We start from the raw sequence: 22,715 nt of genomic DNA, 5'->3' as shown, positions 1-22,715 counted from the left end.
GAGTCTCTGGATCTCTATGGGGTTGTATGGGTCTCTATTGTTCTATACGAGTCTCTGGATCCCTGTGGGGTTGTATGGGTCTCTATTGTTCTATACGAGTCTCTGGATCTATGTGGGGTTGTATGGGTCTCTATTGTTCTATACGAGTCTCTGAATCTCTGTGGAGTTGTATGGGTCTCTATTGTTCTATACGAGTCTCTGGATCTCTATGGGGTTGTATGGGTCTCTATTGTTCTATATGAGTCTCTGGATCTATGTGGGGTTGTATGGGTCTCTATTGTTCTATACGAGTCTCTGGATCCCTGTGGGGTTGTATGGGTCTCTATTGTTCTATACGAGTCTCTGGATCTCTGTGGAGTTGTATGGGTCTCTATTGTTCTATACGAGTCTCTGGATCTCTGTGGAGTTGTATGGGTCACTATTGTTCTATACGAGTCTCTGGATCTCCGCGGGGTTGTATGGGTCTCTATTGTTCTATACGAGTCTATGGATCTCTTTGGGGTTGTATGGGTCTCTATTGTTCTATACGAGTCTCTGTATCTCTGTGGGGTTGTATAGGTCTCTATTGTTCTATACGAGTCTCTGGATCTCTGTAGGGTTGTATGGATCTCTATTGTTCTATACGAGTCTCTGTATCTCTGTGGGGTTGTATGGGTCTCTATTGTTCTATATGAGTCTCTGGATCTCTTTAGGGTTGTATGGGTCTCTATTGTTCTATACAAGTCTCTGGATCTCTGTAGGGTTGTATGGATCTCTATTGTTCTATACGAGTCTCTGTATCTCTGTGGGGTTGTATGGGTCTCTATTGTTCTATACGAGTCTCTGGATCTCTATGGGGTTGTATGGGTCTCTATTGTTCTATATGAGTCTCTCGATCTCTGTGGGGTTGTATGGGTCTCTATTGTTCTATACGAGTCTATGGATCTCTGTGGGGTTGTATGGGTCTCTATTGTTCTATACGAGTCTCTGGATTTCTCTATGGGGGTTGTATGGGTCTCTATTGTTCTATACGAGTGTCTGGATCTCTGTGGGGTTGTATGGGTCTCTATTGTTCTATATGAGTCTCTGGATCTCCGTGGGGTTGTATGGGTCTCTATTGTTCTATACGAGTCTCTGTATCTCTGTGGGGTTGTATGGATCTCTATTGTTCTATACGAGTCTCTGTATCCCTGTGGGGTTGTATGGGTCTCTATTTTTCTATACGAGTCTCTGGATCCCTGTGGGGTTGTATGGGTCTCTATTGTTCTATACGAGTCTCTGGATCTCTGCGGGGTTGTATGGGTCTCTATTGTTCTATACGAGTCTCTGGATCGCTGTGGGTTTGTATGGGTCTCTATTGTTCTATACGAGTCTCTGAATCTCTGTGGGGGTGTATGGGTCTCTATTGTTCTATACGAGTCTCTGGATCTCTATGGGGTTGTATGGGTCTCTATTGTTCTATACGAGTCTCTGGATCTCTGTAGGGTTGTATGGGTCTCTATTGTTCTATACGAGTCTCTGGATTTCTCTGTGGGGTTGTATGGGTCTCTATTGTTCTATATGAGTCTCTGGATCTCTGCAGGGTTGTATGGGTCTCTATTGTTCTATACGAGTCTCTGGATCTCTGCGGGGTTGTATGGGTCTCTATTGTTCTATACGAGTCTCTGGATCTCTCTGTGTATGTCTATGTATATATCTCTGTGTATCTCTCTGTGCATGTCTATGTATATATCTCTGTGTATCTCTCCCACTCCTCCTGATGTCGAGGGTAAATGGGCGAGATTTAGGACTGTGACTCATGCAGCTGCAATGGTTGCTTTGGTTACGCGGTCCAGACCTCCCCAGAGACCCTGGCTGACAGAGGAGGTGTTCAGGATGGTTGAGAAAAAGCGACAGGCCCACTGTCATCGGCTACAGAATCCCACGTCAGAGAATGAGGAGGCTTACCGCAGCCTTCGCTCAGAGGTTCGGAGAGCCGTGAGGCGCTGTAAGGATGGGTGGTGGTCGTGGGTTGATGAGGAGATGGAGTCTGCCTCAGTGGCCCGCGATCACAAATCTCTATTTAACTCCATCAAAAAGCAATCTGCAGCGCCACACCTATTACCATCATTTGGGGAAAAAACGGTGATCCAATCTCTGACCCCCAGGAACAGGTTTGCAGATTTGCTGAGCATTTCTGTGAGGTCCTGGGGGAGGGAAAATCCCTCAGCCAGGAAAACATCGTGGCACAAAGTGAGGATGAACCTGCTGAGGCTGCGGTGCCTCAAATATTGGAAGAAGTCACCCCCTGTGAGTGGCTGGCTGAGGTGCCATCTGTTGAGGAAGTACTGAAGGCGATCCGGAGTCTGAGACCAGGAAAGGCACCGGGCAAAGATGATCTCCCAAGCGAAATGCTGAGGGAGGGTGGCGTTTGTCCACAGACTGCCCAATATGACATAACAACAGTCTGGACCACTGGACGGGTTCCGCAGGATTGGAAGGATGCCCTGGTGGTCCCCCTCTTTAAGAAGGGGGACCGCACATACTGTAACAACTACAGGGGCATCTCATTCCTTAGTGTGCCGGGAAAGGTCCTGGCAAGGATTATTCAGCATCGCCTTGCCAGGCACGCTGAGGAGAGACTTGCGGAGCCCCAATGCGGTTTCAGGAAAGGGCGGTCCTGCACAGATGCCATATTTTCTGTCCGTCTGCTACAGCAGAGGTGTAGGGAATTCCAACAAGACCTACATCTCTGCTTTATTGACCTGGTCAAGGCCTATGATACCATCAGTAGGCCTGGGCTCTGGGTTGTTCTTCGTGCTTTTGGAGTACCTGACCCTCTGCTCACGATCATTAAGGACCTTCATGATGGTGAGCGGGCCCGGGTGAAACTACGTGGCCGGGAGTCAGAGCCATTCCCTGGTACACCTTGAAGTGCGACAGGGATGTCCTCTGGCTCCCACATTATTTAACATCTATTTTGACCACGTAGTTCGCGAAGCCTTCAATAGCTGTACCGGGGGAATCTCCATATGGTACAGATATAATGGGAGGCTGATCGATGCCCGGGTGCGGTCAAGCGATGGCTCCCTATTGCTCAACCACGTTATGTATGCCGATGATTTGGTAATAGCTGCTCATTCAGAGGAGGAGTTGGAGACACTGCTGCTGAGACTGGAGCGTGCCACTAAGAAATGGGGCCTTACCATCAGCCCCACCAAAACTAAGCACCTGCCTGGGTATTTTGTACCATCGGACACTCCACCCCCACAACTCCTAATCGGTGATGGGGCAGTTGTGGAGAGAGTGGAGAGTTTCCCATACCTGGGCAGTGTGCTTATGACCGGCTCCAGTTAAACAGCAGATGTCTTACTCCGAATCAGTCGAGCGGCAATATCTTTTCATCGGTTGCGTAACGCTGTGTGGAAGCTACCTGGTCTGTCGCTCCGCACTAAGCATCAGGTCTTCTCGGCCACGGTCATTCCCTCCCTTCTCTACGCTTGCGAAATGTGGACACCCCTCATGGAACATCTTCGCCGGTTAGAAACATTTAGGCTAGCCTGCCTACGATCCATCATGGGTTTAACCATACTGGATTCTGTGAGGAGCTCACAAATCCTTGAAAGATCTGGGCAAGGTCCTATCGGTGAGCTCCTCCGGCAGGCAAGGCTGCGATGGCTGGGTCATGTAGCCCGCATGCCCAGCCACCGCATGCCGAAACAGCTTTTGTTCAGCCGGATTGAGGGGGCTAAGCGGACGCGGCACGGGCTAGAGAAGAGATGGAGTGACGTGGTGCAGGAGGACGTGGAGCTGAGTGGACTTGCCGATGACTGGTACCAGCGGTGTCAAGATCGGCCTCTGTGGAGGAGGCTCGTGAAGAATGCTACTGGGCAGTTGGAGGCAGTCGCCCTCCAACAACAACGGAGGGCGGAGGAGCGACGCTCACAACAACGAGCGGAGCGCCGGGTGGCTAAAGCACAGCAGGTTGGCACAGTAGGGGGCACAGGTGGTGCATCAGCCAGTCATCTCAGTCGACCCGTGGCACCTGGGTCTGCCCCGTGACCTCCTGCCAGCGGGCGTTCGACACTTCACGTGGCCTCAGGGTGCACATAGCCTGGCACAAGCGTCGTGGTGACGTCACCGCCACTTAGTGGCGAATGGCGGTTGTTGTTGTCTCTGTGTATCTGTGTCTCTGTGTGTCTCTCTCTGTGTGTCTCTGCGTGTGTGTCTCTGTGTGTGTCTCTGTGTGTGTGTCTCTGTGTGTCTCTGTGTGTGTGTCTCTGTGTGTGTGTCTCTGTGTGTCTCTGTGTGTGTGTCTCTGTGTGTGTGTCTCTGTGTGTGTGTCTCTGTGTGTGACTGTGTATGTGTCTCTGTGTGTATCTCTGTGTGTGTCTCTGTGTGTGTCTCTGTGTATGACTGTGTATGTGTCTCTGTGTGTGTGTCTGAGTGTCTCTGTGTCTCTGTGTGTGTCTCTGTCTATGTGTCTCTGTGTCTGTGTGTGTCTCTGTCTATGTGTCTCTGTGTCTCTGTGTCTCTGTGTCTCTGTCTATGTGTCTCTGTGTCTCTGTCTCTGTGTCTCTGTGTCTCTGTGTGTGTCTCTCACGCAGCTGAGCGAGGCGCTGGGTGTGGTGGCCGCTCTACGTCGCCGGCTGTTGGAGGCCGAGGCTGGGTTCTCTTCCATGGACAAACCCCTCCACTCCCTTACACCGTTCAACAACCACCACCACAACCACCACAACCACCACCACAACCACCACCACCACAGCCACCAGGGTGCCCACTACCAACACCTCCACGCCAGCATCAACCTCGGCCACAACCAAGTCAGCCACTCCGGCCACAACCAAGCCAGCCACAACCAAGCCAGCCACGACCAAGTCAGCCACCTCGGCCACAACCCAGGCCAGAACCAAGCCAGCCACAACCAAGCCAGCCACAACCAAGTCAGCCACGACCAAGTCAGCCACCTCGGCCACAACCAAGTCAGCCACAACCAAGTCAGCCACCTCGGCCACAACCCAGGCCACAACCAAGCCAGCCACAACCAAGTCAGCCACGACCAAGTCAGCCACCTCGGCCACAACCCAGGCCAGAACCAAGCCAGCCACAACCAAGTCAGCCACAACCAAGTCAGCCACCTCGGCCACAACCCAGGCCAGAACCAAGTCAGCCACAACCAATTCTGCCACAACCAAGCCAGCCACAACCAAGTCAGCCACCTCGGCCACAACCCAGGCCAGAACCAAGCCAGCCACAACCAAGCCAGCCACAACCAAGTCAGCCACCTCGGCCACAACCCAGGCCAGAACCAAGCCAGCCACAACCGCACCATCCCCACCACCACCACCACCACCACCTCCTCCTCATCCACCTCCTCACCCACCACCACCTCGGCCGGCCTCCAGCGAGGAGGCGAGCGACTTTCGCCGGGCGAGGCGACGCACAGCCATCTTGACGATGACGTTGACAACGTTGATGATGACGTTGATGATGACGTTGACGTTGACGATGACGTTGACGATGACGTTGAGGACGTGGCCGCTCTGCGGATGAGGCTGAGGGCGCTCAGGAGGCTGCTGAGGAGGGAGAGGGAGCGCTGGAGGGAGGAGGCGACGCGGTGGGAGGACGAGAAGCAGAGGGTCATCAGCTTCCAGAGGCAGCTGCAGGCCAGCCTCCTGGCAGCGGTGGGGAGAATCAGAGACTCTGAGACACGGCGAGAGAGACTCAGAGACTCGGAGACACAGACAGAGACACAGTGAGAGACTCAGAGACACGGAGAGAGAGACTCAAAGACTCGGAGACAGAGACACAGTGAGAGACTCTGAGACACGGAGAGAGAGACTCAGAGACTCGGAGACACAGACAGAGACACAGTGAGAGACTCTGAGACACGGAGAGAGACTCAGAGACTCGGAGACACAGACAGAGACACAGTGACACGGACAGAGACACAGTGAGAGACTCAGAGACTCAGAGACATAGTGAGAGACTCAGAGACACAGAGACACAGAGAGAGACACAGAGACTCAGAGACACAGACAGAGACACAGTGAGAGACTCAGAGACACAGTGAGAGACTCAGAGACACAGAGACACAGAGACACAGAGAGAGACACAGAGACACAGAGACACAGAGAGAGACTCAGAGACTCGGAGACACAGTGAGAGACTCAGAGACACAGAGACACAGAGACACAGAGACTCAGAGAGAGACTCAGAGACACAGTGAGAGACTCAGAGACACAGAGACACAGAGACACAGAGACACAGAGACACAGTGAGAGACTCAGAGACACAGAGACACAGAGACACAGAGACTCAGAGAGAGACTCAGAGACACAGTGAGAGACTCAGAGACACAGAGACACAGTGAGAGACACAGTGAGAGACTCAGAGACACAGACAGAAGAGACACAGAGAGAGACTGAGAGGGTCATCAGCTTCCAGAGGCAGCTGCAGGCCAGCCTCCTGGCAGCGGTGGGGAGAATCAGAGACTCTGAGACACGGAGAGAGAGACTCAGAGACTCGGAGACACAGACAGAGACACAGTGAGAGACTCTGAGACACGGAGAGAGAGACTCAGAGACTCGGAGACACAGACAGAGACTCAGTGAGAGACTCTGAGACACGGAGAGAGAGACACAGAGACTCGGAGACACAGACAGAGACACAGTGAGAGACTCTGAGACACGGAGAGAGAGACTCAGAGACTCGGAGACACAGACAGAGACACAGTGAGAGACTCTGAGACACGGAGAGAGAGACTCAGAGACTCGGAGACACAGACAGAGACACAGTGACACAGACAGAGACACAGTGAGAGACTCTGAGACACGGAGAGAGAGACTCAGAGACTCAGAGACACAGACAGAGAGACACTGAGAGACACAGTGAGAGACTCTGAGACACGGAGAGAGAGACTCAGAGACTCGGAGACACAGACAGAGACACAGTGAGAGACTCTGAGACACGGAGAGAGAGACTCAGAGACTCGGAGACACAGACAGAGACACAGTGAGAGACTCAGAGACACAGTGAGAGACTCAGAGACATAGTGAGAGAGACTCAGAGACTCGGAGACACAGACAGAGACACAGTGAGAGACACAGAGACACAGTGAGAGACTCAGAGACTCAGAGACATAGTGAGAGACTCAGAGACTCAGAGACATAGTGAGAGACTCAGAGACACAGAGACACAGAGACACAGAGAGAGACACAGAGACACAGTGAGAGACTCAGAGACTCAGAGACATAGTGAGAGACTCAGAGACACAGAGACACAGAGACACAGAGAGAGACACAGAGACACAGTGAGAGACTCAGAGACACAGAGACACAGAGAGAGACACAGAGACACAGTGAGAGACTCAGAGACACAGAGACACAGTGAGAGACTCAGAGACACAGACAGAGAGACTCAGAGACACAGAGAGAGACTGAGAGGGTCATCAGCTTCCAGAGGCAGCTGCAGGCCAGCCTCCTGGCAGCGGTGGGGAGAATCAGAGACTCTGAGACACGGAGAGAGAGACTCAGAGACTCGGAGACACAGACAGAGACACAGTGAGAGACTCAGAGACACGGAGAGAGAGACTCAGAGACTCGGAGACAGAGACACAGTGAGAGACTCTGAGACACGGAGAGAGAGACTCAGAGACTCGGAGACACAGACAGAGACACAGTGAGAGACTCTGAGACACGGAGAGAGACTCAGAGACTCGGAGACACAGACAGAGACACAGTGACACGGACAGAGACACAGTGAGAGACTCAGAGACTCAGAGACATAGTGAGAGACTCAGAGACACAGAGACACAGAGAGAGACACAGAGACTCAGAGACACAGACAGAGACACAGTGAGAGACTCAGAGACACAGTGAGAGACTCAGAGACACAGAGACACAGAGACACAGAGAGAGACACAGAGACACAGAGACACAGAGAGAGACTCAGAGACTCGGAGACACAGTGAGAGACTCAGAGACACAGAGACACAGAGACACAGAGACTCAGAGAGAGACTCAGAGACACAGTGAGAGACTCAGAGACACAGAGACACAGAGACACAGAGACACAGTGAGAGACTCAGAGACACAGAGACACAGAGACACAGAGACTCAGAGAGAGACTCAGAGACACAGTGAGAGACTCAGAGACACAGAGACACAGTGAGAGACACAGTGAGAGACTCAGAGACACAGACAGAGAGACTCAGAGACACAGAGAGAGACTGAGAGGGTCATCAGCTTCCAGAGGCAGCTGCAGGCCAGCCTCCTGGCAGCGGTGGGGAGAATCAGAGACTCTGAGACACGGAGAGAGAGACTCAGAGACTCGGAGACACAGACAGAGACACAGTGAGAGACTCTGAGACACGGAGAGAGAGACTCAGAGACTCGGAGACACAGACAGAGACTCAGTGAGAGACTCTGAGACACGGAGAGAGAGACACAGAGACTCGGAGACACAGACAGAGACACAGTGAGAGACTCTGAGACACGGAGAGAGAGACTCAGAGACTCGGAGACACAGACAGAGACACAGTGAGAGACTCTGAGACACGGAGAGAGAGACTCAGAGACTCGGAGACACAGACAGAGACACAGTGACACAGACAGAGACACAGTGAGAGACTCTGAGACACGGAGAGAGAGACTCAGAGACTCAGAGACACAGACAGAGAGACACTGAGAGACACAGTGAGAGACTCTGAGACACGGAGAGAGAGACTCAGAGACTCGGAGACACAGACAGAGACACAGTGAGAGACTCTGAGACACGGAGAGAGAGACTCAGAGACTCGGAGACACAGACAGAGACACAGTGAGAGACTCAGAGACACAGTGAGAGACTCAGAGACATAGTGAGAGAGACTCAGAGACTCGGAGACACAGACAGAGACACAGTGAGAGACACAGAGACACAGTGAGAGACTCAGAGACTCAGAGACATAGTGAGAGACTCAGAGACTCAGAGACATAGTGAGAGACTCAGAGACACAGAGACACAGAGACACAGAGAGAGACACAGAGACACAGTGAGAGACTCAGAGACTCAGAGACATAGTGAGAGACTCAGAGACACAGAGACACAGAGACACAGAGAGAGACACAGAGACACAGTGAGAGACTCAGAGACACAGAGACACAGAGAGAGACACAGAGACACAGTGAGAGACTCAGAGACACAGAGACACAGTGAGAGACTCAGAGACACAGAGACACAGAGAGAGACACAGAGACACAGTGAGAGACTCAGAGACACAGAGACACAGTGAGAGACTCAGAGACTCAGAGACATAGTGAGAGACTCAGAGACACAGAGACACAGAGAGAGACACAGAGACACAGTGAGAGACTCAGAGACACAGAGACACAGAGAGAGACACAGAGACACATTGAGAGACTCAGAGACACAGAGACACAGAGACACAGTGAGAGACTCAGAGACACAGAGACACAGAGAGAGACACAGAGACACAGTGAGAGACTCAGAGACACAGAGACACAGAGACACAGTGAGAGACTCAGAGACACAGAGACACAGAGAGAGACACAGAGACACAGTGAGAGACTCAGAGACACAGAGACACAGTGAGAGACTCAGAGACACAGTGAGAGACACAGTGAGAGACTCTGAGACACGGAGAGAGAGACTCAGAGACTCGGAGACACAGACAGAGACACAGTGAGAGACACAGAGACACAGTGAGAGACTCAGAGACTCAGAGACATAGTGAGAGACTCAGAGACACAGAGACACAGAGACTCAGAGAGAGACTCAGAGACACAGTGAGAGACTCAGAGACACAGAGACACAGAGAGAGACTCTGAGACACAGTGAGAGACACAGAGACACAGAGACACAGAGACACAGTGAGAGACTCAGAGACACAGTGAGAGACTCAGAGACACAGAGACACAGAGACTCAGAGACTCAGAGACACAGAGAGAGACTGAGAGGGTCATCAGCTTCCAGAGGCAGCTGCAGGCCAGCCTTGTGGCAGCGGTGGGGAGAATCAGAGACTCTGAGACACGGAGAGAGAGACTCAGTGAGAGACTCTGAGACACGGAGAGAGAGACTCAGAGACTCGGAGACACAGACAGAGACACAGTGAGAGACACAGTGAGAGACTCTGAGACACGGAGAGAGAGACTCAGAGACTCGGAGACACAGACAGAGACACAGTGAGAGACTCAGAGACTCTGAGACACGGAGAGAGAGACTCAGAGACTCGGAGACACAGACAGAGACACAGTGAGAGACTCTGAGACACGGAGAGAGAGACTCAGAGACTCGGAGACACAGTGAGATACACAGTGAGAGACTCTGAGACACGGAGAGAGAGACTCAGAGACTCGGAGACACAGACAGAGACACAGTGAGAGACACAGTGAGAGACACAGTGAGAGACTCTGAGACACGGAGAGAGAGACTCAGAGACTCGGAGACACAGTGAGAGACACAGTGAGAGACTCTGAGACACGGAGAGAGAGACTCAGAGACTCGGAGACACAGACAGAGACACAGTGAGAGACACAGTGAGAGACACAGTGAGAGACTCTGAGACACGGAGAGAGAGACTCAGAGACTCGGAGACACAGACAGAGACACAGTGAGAGACTGAGAGACACAGTGAGAGAAACAGAGACTCGGAGACACAGACAGAGACACAGTGAGAGACTCTGAGACACAGAGACTCAGAGAGAGACTCAGAGACTCGGAGACACAGACAGAGACACAGTGAGAGACTCTGAGACACAGAGACTCAGAGAGAGACTCAGAGACTCGGAGACACAGACAGAGACACAGTGAGAGACTCTGAGACACGGAGAGAGAGACTCAGAGACTCGGAGACACAGACAGAGACACAGTGAGAGACTCTCAGACACGGAGAGAGAGACACAGAGACTCGGAGACACAGACAGAGACACAGTGAGAGACTCTGAGACACAGAGACTCAGAAAGAGACTCAGAGACTCGGAGACACAGACAGAGACACAGTGAGAGACTCTGAGACACGGAGAGAGAGACTCAGAGACTCGGAGACACAGACAGAGACACAGTGAGAGACTCTGAGACACGGAGAGAGAGACACAGAGACTCGGAGACACAGACAGAGACACAGTGAGAGACTCTGAGACACGGAGAGAGAGACACAGAGACTCGGAGACACAGACAGAGACACAGTGAGAGACACAGAGAGAGACTCTGAGACATGGAGAGAGAGACTCAGAGACTCGGAGACACAGACAGAGACACAGTGACACAGACAGAGACACAGTGAGAGACTCTGAGACACGGAGAGAGAGACTCAGAGACTCGGAGACACAGACAGAGACACAGTGAGAGACTCAGAGACACAGTGAGAGACTCTGAGACACGGAGACAGGGACACAGAGACTCGGAGACACAGACAGAGACACAGTGAGAGACTCAGAGACACAATGAGAGACTCTGAGACACGGAGACAGGGACACAGAGACTCGGAGACACAGACAGAGACACAGTGAGAGACACAGAGACACAGTGAGAGACTCACAGACTCGGAGACACAGACAGAGACACAGTGAGAGACTCTGAGACACGGAGAGAGAGACACAGAGACTCGGAGACACAGACAGAGACACAGACAGAGACACAGTGAGAGACACAGACACACCGTAAGAGACACAGAGAGACACAGACACCGTTTCTACACCCTTAGTCTGTACACCCTGAGTCTCTGTGAGTCTCTGTGAGTCTCTACACCCTGAGTCTCTACACCCTGAGTCTCTGTGAGTCTCTGTGAGTCTCTACACCCTGAGTCTCTACACCCTGAGTCTCTACACCCTGAGTCTCTGTGAGTCTCTGTGAGTCTCTACACCCTGAGTGTCTACACCCTGAGTCTCTACACCCTGAGTCTCTGTGAGTCTCTGTGAGTCTCTACACCCTGAGTCTCTACACCCTGAGTCTCTACACCCTGAGTCTCTACACCCTGAGTCTCTACACCCTGAGTCTCTACACCCTGAGTCTCTACACCCTGAGTCTCTGTGAGTCTCTGTGAGTCTCTGTGAGTCTCTACACCCTGAGTCTCTGTGAGTCTCTACACCCCGAGTCTTTGTGAGTCTCTACACCCTGAGTCTCTGTGAGTCTTTGTGAGTCTCTACACCCTGAGTGTCTACACCCTGAGTGTCTACACCCTGAGTCTCTACACCCTGAGTCTCTGTGAGTCTCTGTGAGTCTCTACACCCTGAGTCTCTACACCCTGAGTCTCTGTGAGTCTCTACACCCTGAGTCTCTGTGAGTCTCTACACCCTGAGTCTCTACACCCTGAGTCTCTGTGAGTCTCTACACCCTGAGTCTCTACACCCTGAGTCTCTACACCCTGAGTCTCTGTGAGTCTCTGTGAGTCTCTGTTAGTCTCTACACCCTGAGTCTCTACACCCTGAGTCTCTGTGAGTCTCTGTGAGTCTCTGTGAGTCTCTACACCCTGAGTCTCTACACCCTGAGTCTCTACACCCTGAGTCTCTGTGAGTCTCTGTGAGTCTCTACACCCTGAGTCTCTACACCCTGAGTGTCTACACCCTGAGTCTCTACACCCCGAGTCTCTGAGAGACACGGAGAGACCGGATCAACCCCCCAAAGTAGACTGGAGTGCAGTGTGCTAACCGGTGTGCCACCGTTCCACCAGCTCATTGAGAAGAGCAGTTGCCATTTTACATTACACTATACACTACACTACCATACACTACACTACACACTACACTATACACTACACTACTATACACTACACTATACACTACACTACTATACACTACACTATACACTACTATACACTACACTATACACTACACTATACACTACACTATACACTACACTACTATACACTACACTACTATACACTACACTACTATACACTACACTACCAAACACTACACTACTATACACTACACTACTATAGACTACACTACACACTACACTATACACTACACTACTATACACTACACTACTATACACCACACTATACACCACACTAAACACTACACACTACACTACACACTACACTACACTATACACTACACTATACACTACTACACTATACACTACTACACTATACACTACACTATACTATACACTACACACTAAACTACACTACCACGCTACACTATACACTACACTACACACTATATACACTACACTACCACACTACACTATACACTACACTATACACTACACACTATATACACTATACACTACACTATACACTACATTATACACGACACTATTCGCCAGCTGTCGTGACCAGTGTGATTATTGATTATTTTGGAGCGCCTATCGATGATTATAAATATACCCATGCTGTGACGATATCGTTGCTGTGTCTGTCTGTGTGTGTGTCTGTGTGTGTCTGTGTGTGTGTCTGTGTGTGTGTGTGTCTGTGTCTGTGTGTGTCTGTGTGTGTGTGTGTGTCTGTGTGTGTGTCTGTGTGTGTGTCTGTGTGTGTGTCTGTGTGTGTGTGTGTGTCTGTGTGTGTGTCTGTGTGTGTGTCTGTGTGTGTGTCTGTGTGTGTCTGTGTGTGTGTGTCTGTGTCATGATGCTATCACCTGGTCTGGAGTGATTGGAGGGCATGGGCCAGATCAGCTCAATAACAACGGTAGGAGGCTGCTAGATGTTTGTGCAGCCCATGGGCTTGTAATTACCAACACGCTGTTCCGGCATCGGCGCATCCACACAACATCATGGATGCATGCCGGGTCCAAGCAAGAACATCTGCTGGACTACATAGTGACGGACCAACGGATGCGAGCCCATGTCCTTGACACCAGGACCTACCATGGAGCTGATCTGCCCTCTGACCATCGACAAGTCATCTGTAAGATGCGCCTGCCATTCTTCTACTCCGGTGATGGGTGTACACCCAGGACCCCATTCCAACCTAAGGTGGCCTGGTCTCAGTTATCTGATGAAAGTTGCAAGCGAGAATTTCATCATCGCTTGCGGCTGGGGTTGGCATCGTCCCCCACTCCTCCTGATGTCGAGGGTAAATGGGCGAGGTTTAGGACTGTGACTCATGCAGCTGCAATGGCTGCTTTGGGTACGCGGTCCAGACCTCCCCAGAGACCCTGGCTGACAGAGGAGGTGTTCAGGATGGTTGAGAAAAAGCGACAGGCCCACTGTCATCGGCTACAGAATCCCACGTCAGAGAATGAGGAGGCTTACCGCAGCCTTCGCTCGGAGGTTCGGAGAGCCGTGAGGCGCTGCAAGGATGGGTGGTGGTCGCAGGTTGCTGAGGAGATGGAGTCTGCCTCAGTGGCCCGCGATAACAAAACTATTTAACTCCATCAAAAAAGTAACCTGCAGCGCCAAACCTATTACCATCATTAGGGGAAAAAACGGTGATCCAATCTCCTACCCCTAGGAACAGGTTTGCAGATTTGCTGAGCATTTCTGTGAGGTCCTGGGGGAGGGAAAATCCCTCAGCCAGGAAAACATCGTGGCACAAAGTGAGGGTGACCCTGCTGAGGCTGCGGTGCCTCAAATATTGGAAGAAGTCACCCCCTGTGAGTGGCTGGCTGAAGTGCCATCAGTTGAGGAAGTACTGAAGGCGATCGGGAGTCTGAGACCATGAAAGGCACTGGGCAGAGATAATCTCCCAAGTGAAATGCTGAGGGAGGGTGGCGTTTGCGCACAGACTGCCCTACATGACATCATAACATCAGTCTGGGCCACTGGACAGGTTCCGCAGGATTGGAAGGATGCCCTGGTGGTCCCCCTCTTTAAGAAGGGGGACCGCACATACTTTAACAACTACAGGGGCATCTCACTCATCAGTGTGCCAGGAAAGGTCCTGGCAAGGATTATTCAACATCGCCTTGCCAGGCACGCTGAGGAGAGGCTTGCGGAGCCCCAATGTGGTTTCAGGAAAGGGCGGTCCTGCACAGATGCCATATTTTTCTGTCCGTCTGCTACAGCAGAGGTGTAGGGAATTCCAGCAAGACCTACATCTCTGCTTTATTGACCTGGTCAAGGCTATGATACCATCAGTAGGCCTGGGCTCTGGGTTGTTTTTCGTGCTTTTGGAGTCCCTGACCCTCTGCTCACGATCATTAAGGACCTTCATGATGGTGAGCAGGCCCGGGTAAAGCTACGTGGCCGGGAGTCAGAGCCATTCCCTGTACACCTTGGGGTGTGACAGGGATGTCCTCTGGCTCCCACATTATTTAACATCTATTTGACCACGTAGTTCGTGAAGCCTTCAATAGCTGTACCGGGGGGATCTCCATTTGGTACAGATATAATGGGAGGCTGATTGATGCCCGGGTGCGGTCAAGGGATGGCTCCCTATTGCTCAACCACATTATGTATGCCGATGATCTGGTAATAGCTGCTCATTCAGAGGAGGAGTTGGAGACGCTGCTGCTGAGACTGGAGCGTGCCACTAAGAGGTGGGGCCTTACCATCAGCCCCACCAAAACTAAGCACCTGCCTGGGTATTTTGTCCCATCAGTCACTCCACCCCCACAACTCCCAATCGGTGATAGGGCAGTTGTGGAGAGAGTGGGGAGTTTCCTATACCTGGGCAGTGTGCTTATGACCGGCTCCAGTTTAACAGCAGAGGTCTCACTCCAAATCAGTCGAGCGGCAATATATTTTCATCAGTTGCGTAACGCTGTGTGGAAGCTACCTGGTCTGTCGCTCAGCACTAAACTTCAGGTCTTCTCGGCCACGGTCATTCCCTCCCTTCTCTACACTTGCGAAACGTGGACAACCTTAATGGAGCATCTTCGCCGGTTGGAAACATTTAGGCTGGCCTGCCTACGATCCATCCTGGGTTTAACCAGGCTGGATTGTGTGAGGAGCTCACAAATCCTTGAAAGATCTGGGCAAGGTCCCATCGGTGAGCTCATCCGGCAGGCAAGGCTGCGTTGACTGGGTCATGTAGCCCGCATGCCCAGCCACCGCATGCCGAAACAGCTTTTGTTCGGCCGGATCGAGGGGGCTAAACGGGCGCGGCACGGGCTAGACAAGAGATGGAGTGACGTGGTACAGGACGTGGAGCTGAGTGGACTTGCCGATGACTGGTACCAGCGGTGTCAAGATCGGCCTCTGTGGAGGAGGCTCGTGAAGGACGCTACTGGGCAGTTGGAGGCAGTCGCCCTCCAACAACAACGGAGGGCGGAGGAGCGACGCTCACAACAACGAGTGGAGCGCCGGGTGGCTAAGGCACAGCAGGTTGGCACAGTAGGGGGCACAGGTGGTGCATCAACCAGTCATCTCAGTCAGTCGACCCGTGGCACCTGGGTCTGCCCCGTGACCTCCTGCCCGCGGGCGTTCGACACTCCACGTGGCCTCAGGGTGCACATAGCCTGGCACAAGCGTCGTGGTGACGTCACCGCCACTTAGTGGTGAATGGCGGTTGTTGTTGTTGTGTGTGTGTCTGTGTATGTGTCTGTGTGTTTGTGTCTGTGTGTGTGTGTGTCTGTGTGTGTGTCTGTGTGTGTGTCTGTCTCTCTGTCCGTGTGTGTCCGTGTGTGGTTGTCTGTGTGTGGCTGTGCGTGTACAGTGAGGGACAAAAGCATTTGACCCCCATGCCGATTCTGTACGTTTGCCCACTGACAAAGGCAATGATCAGCCTGTGATTTTACTGGTAGGTTGATTTGAACAGTGTCGGGGATGGCCCCCTCCTTGTCCCCCCCCCGCTCCCTTGAGATCCGAGAGGCTCTCCGCTCCCGTACTCGGGGTGAGGGCAACTGCCCACCAGCTCTGCCACCCTCGCCGTAGCTGCTCGGGGGCCAGGCCCCACGTGCCCAGGCACCAGCAAATCCGACGCCCCTACCTGCCCGGCGCCGCGCGCCAATCAGCAACGCGCGGGACTCGGGGGTCAGGGGTCAGAGGGCAGGCGTGCGCGCACGCGCGCAGCCGATTGGAGGAACTGCCCGCGAGCCGATTTGAAGGCCGCGTGGTAACCGGCCGCCCGTGGCCTCAGCCTCACCCCTCGGCCCTCGCCACGCCGTTGATCGTGGGCGAGATCCCTCTACCTCGGACGCACGCCAGATTCCGGGTCACGCATGGCTGCGGCGGGCGCACCCAAACTGGCACAAAAAAACTGACACCTTTATTCAAGGCATCGTGTTTAGCAATAACCACAACACAACGCAGTCAAAATGCAAACAAAAAGAGACAACTCTGATGATAATGATATTGGCACTGTCCTTGAATTTGATTGGTCCACACCCGAGACGGCTTTTCTTAGAGCCCTTTAGTCTCTCCACTGGGTGTTGGACCAGAAGACGCCAAAAGGCGTACAACTCAAAAACAGCGAACCATCAGAGTTATTGAGGGCTCGGGGTGAGCATTTACATTATGAGACCTCCTTTGCCAGTAACAAGATATAGGAATAGGTTTTTTTGACCATTTTTTAACTGGCACAAAAAACTGACAAACTTTATTCAAGGCGTCGCGTTTGCAATAACCGCAACACAACGCAGTCAAAATGCAAACAAAAAGAGACAACTCTGATAATAATGATATTGGCACTGTCCTTGAATTTGATTGGTCCACACCCGAGACGGCTTTCTTTAGAGCCCCTTAATCTCCACTGGTGTTGGACCAGAAGACGCCAAAAGGCGTACAACTCAAAAACAGCGAACTATCAGAGTTATTGAGGGCTCGGGGTGAGCATGTACATTATGAGACCTCCTTTGCCAGTAACAAGATATAGGAATAGGTTTTTTTGACCATTTTTTAACTGGCACAAAAAACTGACAAACTTTATTCAAGGAGTCGCGTTTGCAATAACCGCAACACAACGCAGTCAAAATGCAAACAAAAAGAGACAACTCTGATGATAATGATATTGGCACTGTCCTTGAATTTGATTGGTCTACACCCGAGACAGCTTTTCTTAGAGCCCTTAAGTCTCTCCACTAGGTGTTGGACCAGAAGACGCCAAAAGGCGTACAACTCAAAAACAGCGAACTATCAGAGTTATTGAGGGCTCGGGGTGAGCATTTACATTATGAGACCTCCTTTGCCAGTAACAAGATAGAGTAATAGGTTTTTATCCTTTTAACTGGCACAAAAACTGACACCTTTATTCAAGGCATCGTGTTTGCAATAACCACAACACAACGCAGTCAAAATGCAAACAAAAAGAGACAACTCTGATGATAATGATATTGGCACTGTCCTTGAATTTGATTGGTCCACACCCGAGACGGCTTTTCTTAGAGCCCTTTAAGTCTCTCCACTGGTGTTGGGCCAGAAGACGCCAAAAGGCGTACAACTCAAAAACAGCGAACTATCAGAGTTATTGAGGGCTCGGGGTGAGCATTAACATTATGAGACCTCCTTTGCCAGTCACAAGATATAGGAATAGGTTTTTTTGACCATTTTTTAACTGGCACAAAAAACTGACAAACTTTATTCAAGGCGTCGCGTTTGCAATAACCACAACACAAGCTTCTGTTGTGGTTATTGCAAACACGATGCCTTCAATAAAAGTGCCATCATGTTTGCAATAACCACAACACAAGCTTCTGTTGTGGTTATTGCAAACACGATGCCTTCAATAAAAGTGCCATCATGTTTGCAATAACCACAACACAAGCTTCTGTTGTGGTTATTGCAAACACGATGCCTTCAATAAAGGCGTCAGTTGTTGTGCCGCTTAAAAGGGTAAAACCTATTCCTAGAGCAGTCGGGTGTAAACACACCGTCACCCCGGCGATCCGACTCACGACACTGCCCCCTCCTCTGCGCGTGCTCTCACAGAGACCACGCGGCACGGTCTCATCCTCCGCTGACGATTCGTCACGCGCGAGCACGCAAACTAAAACCACGCGCGGAGGTGTGGCCCCGGACAGGGCAGGTGTAGGCCTAACCCCCCCGCCCCCCACGGTGGCCGGGGACTCAAAGTCTGTCTCGCCTCTCGCTCCACTTACTCTCCCCCAGTTGCTCGGCCAAAAACTCGCCTCTCTCTCTCTCTTATGCGTTCGCGGGTAACCCGTGGGAGGGAGACAGTGCACGGAGTTTCGATTGAAAGTTTTCGCGGCTGCAAGGATTCATCTTCTTTGGTTCTCCCGGTAAAAGTCACCGTCACCACCACCACCACCACCACGTAGAGTGAGAATAAAATAATAAATTGATAGAATGAAACAAGGCGATAGAATTCGCACGACGTTTCGGCCACAACAACAAGCGGCCTTCATCGGGCGAAGGGGACGAGACTGTCTGGAGGACAGCGCTGGAGCGAACAAAGCCAAGCTCAGACCGCGACCTTTAAGCTGTATGAGAAGAAACAGAGCGCCTTGACAAAGGAATCAGCATAGAATTTAGCATTGAAATAGCTGAGTGATTAGCTTGTGACTGGTCACAGAAATGGCTATGTTCAAGTTAAAGCATACACATCCGCAGAGGCACCCCTTGACAAAGGAATTAGCGTAGAATTTAGCATTGAAATAGCTGAGTGATTAGCTTGTGATTGGTCACGGAAATGGCTATGTTAAAGTCAAAGCATACACATCCACAGAGGCACCCCTTGACAAAGGAATTATCATAGAATTTAGCATTGAAATGGCTGAGTGATTAGCTTGTGACTGGTCACAGAAATGGCTATGTTAAAGTTAAAGCATACACATCCACAGAGGCACCCCTTGACAAAGGAATTAGCATAGAATTTAGCATTGAAATAGCTGAGTGATTAGCTTGTGACTGGTCACAGAAATGGCTATGTTAAAGTTAAAGCATACACATCCGCAGAGGCACCCCTTGACAAAGGAATTAGCGTAGAATTTAGCATTGAAATAGCTGAGTGATTAGCTTGTGACTGGTCACAGAAATGGCTATGTTAAAGTCAAAGCATACACATCCACAGAGGCACCCCTTGACAAAGGAATTAGCATAGAATTTAGCATTGAAATAGCTGAGTGGTTAGCTTGTGACTGGTCACAGAAATGGCTATGTTAAAGTCAAAGCATACACATCCACAGAGGCACCCCTTGACAAAGCAATTAGCATAGAATGTAGCATTGAAATGGCTGAGAGATTAGCTTGTGACTGGTCACAGAAATGGCTATGTTAAAGTCAAAGCATACACATCCACAGAGGCACCTAGTACAAATCAAACAGGAGAATTTAGCATTGAAATAGCTGAGGGATTAGCTTGTGACTGGTCACAGAAATGGCTATGTTAAAGTCAAAGCCTACACATCCACAGAGGCACCTAGTACAAATCAAACAGGAGAATTTAGCATTGAAATAGCTGAGGGATTAGCTTGTGACTGGTCACAGAAATGGCTATGTTAAAGTCAAAGCATACACATCTACAGAGGCACCCCTTGACAAAGGAATTAGCATAGAATTTAGCATTGAAATAGCTGAGTGATTAGCTTGTGACTGGTCACAGAAATGGCTATGTTAAAGTCAAAGCATACACATCCGTAGAGGCACCCCTTGACAAAGGAATTAGCATAGAATTTAGCATTGAAATAGCTGAGTGATTAGCTTGTGACTGGTCACAGAAATGGCTATGTTAAAGTCAAAGCTTACACATCCACAGAGGCACCTAGTACAAATCAAACAGGAGAATTTAGCATGGAAATAGCTGAGGGATTAGCTTGTGACTGGTCACAGAAATGGCTATGTTAAAGTCAAAGCATACACATCTACAGAGGCACCCCCTGACAAAGGAATTAGCATAGAATTTAACATTGAAATAGCTGAGTGATTAGCTTGTGACTGGTCACAGAAATGGCTATGTTAAAGTCAAAGCATACACATCCACAGAGGCACCCCTTGACAAAGGAATTAGCATAGAATGTAGCATTGAAATGGCTGAGAGATTAGCTTGTGACTGATCACAGAAATGGCTATGTTAAAGTCAAAGCCTACACATCCACAGAGGCACCTAGTACAAATCAAATAGGAGAATTTAGCATTGAAATAGCTGAGGGATTAGCTTGTGACTGGTCACAGAAATGGCTATGTTAAAGTCAAAGCCTACACATCCACAGAGGCACCTAGTACAAATCAAACAGGAGAATTTAGCATTGAAATAGCTGAGGGATTAGCTTGTGACTGGTCACAGAAATGGCTATGTTAAAGTCAAAGCATACACATCTACAGAGGCACCCCTTGACAAAGGAATTAGCATAGAATTTAGCATTGAAATAGCTGAGTGATTAGCTTGTGACTGGTCACAGAAATGGCTATGTCAAAGTCAGAGCATACACATCCACAAAGGCACCCCTTGACAAAGGAATTATCGTAGAATTTAGCATTGAAATAGCTGAGTGATTAGCTTGTGACTGGTCACAGAAATGGCTATGTTAAAGTCAAAGCATACACATCCGTAGAGGCACCCCTTGACAAAGGAATTAGCGTAAAATTTAGCATTGAAATAGCTGAGTTATTACCTTGTGACTGGTCACAGAAATAGCTATGTTAAAGTCAAAGCATACACATTCACAGAGGCACCTAGTACAAATCAAACAAGAAAATTTAGCATTGAAATAGCTGAGGGATTAGCCTGTGACTGGTCACAGAAATGGCATGTTAAAGTCAAAGCCTATACATCCACAGAGGCACCTAGTACAAATCAAACAGGAGAATTTAGCATTGAAATAGCTGAGTGATTAGCTTGTGACTGGTCACAGAAATGGCTATGTTAAAGTCAGAGCATACACATCCGCAGAGGCACCCCCTGACAAAGGAATTAGCATAAGATTTAGCATTGAAATAGCTGAGTGATTAGCTTGTGACTGGTCACAGAAATGGCTATGTCAAAGTCAGAGCATACACATCCACAGAGGCACCCCTTGACAAAGGAATTATCGTAGAATTTAGCATTGAAATAGCTGAGTGATTAGCTTGTGACTGGTCACAGAAATGGCTATGTTAAAGTCAGAGCATACACATCCGCAGAGGCACCCCTTGACAAAGGAATTATCGTAGAATTTAGCATTGAAATAGCTGAGTGATTAGCTTGTGACTGGTCACAGAAATGGCTATGTTAAAGTCAGAGCATACACATCCGCAGAGGCACCCCTTGACAAAGGAATTAGCATAGAATTTAGCATTGAAATAGCTGAGTGATTAGCTTGTGACTGGTCACAGAAATGGCTATGTCAAAGTCAGAGCATACACATTCACAGAGGCACCTAGTACAAATCAAACAGGAGAATTTAGCATTGAAATAGCTGAGTGATTAGCTTGTGACTGGTCACAGAAATGGCTATGTTAAAGTCAAAGCCTACACATCCACAGAGGCACCTAGTACAAATCAAACAGGAGAATTTAGCATTGAAATATCTGAGTGATTAGCTTGTGACTGGTCACAGAAATGGCTATGTTAAAGTCAAAGCCTACACATCCACAGATGCACCTAGTACAAATCAAACAGGAGAATTTAGCATTGAAATAGCTGAGTGATTACCTTGTGACTGGTCACAGAAATAGCTATGTTAAAGTCAAAGCATACACATTCACAGAGGCACCTAGTACAAATCAAACAAGAAAATTTAGCATTGAAATAGCTGAGGGATTAGCTTGTGACTGGTCACAGAAATGGCTATGTTAAAGTCAAAGCCTATACATCCACAGAGGCACCTAGTACAAATCAAACAGGAGAATTTAGCATTGAAATAGCTGAGTGATTAGCTTGTGACTGGTCACAGAAATGGCTATGTTAAAGTCAGAGCATACACATCCGCAGAGGCACCCCTTGACAAAGGAATTAGCATAAGATTTAGCATTAAAATAGCTGAGTGATTAGCTTG

General features: G+C 50.0%; 1 protein-coding gene across 1 annotated transcript in view; it reads left to right on the top strand.

The window, feature by feature from the left end:
* LOC116958769 (uncharacterized) overlaps nt 1-13,305 on the top strand; it is a 45,038-nt gene extending 31,733 nt beyond the window's left edge. The window contains exon 6 of the mRNA XM_076057639.1: nt 4,566-13,305. Within this exon, the coding sequence (XP_075913754.1) occupies nt 4,566-5,717 (1,152 nt within the window). The 3' untranslated portion in view covers nt 5,718-13,305. The remainder of the gene's footprint in view (nt 1-4,565) is intronic.
* Nucleotides 13,306-22,715: the final 9,410 nt, after the last annotated feature.

The sequence above is a fragment of the Petromyzon marinus genome, chromosome 83 (genome assembly GCF_048934315.1).
Source record: "Petromyzon marinus isolate PM22_M1 ecotype Great Lakes invasive population chromosome 83, UKy_Petmar_22M1.pri1.0, whole genome shotgun sequence".
Taxonomy (NCBI): Eukaryota; Metazoa; Chordata; class Hyperoartia; order Petromyzontiformes; family Petromyzontidae; genus Petromyzon; species Petromyzon marinus.
The sequence above is the reverse complement of the archived record's forward strand: the minus strand, read 5'-3'. Positions and strand labels throughout refer to the sequence as shown.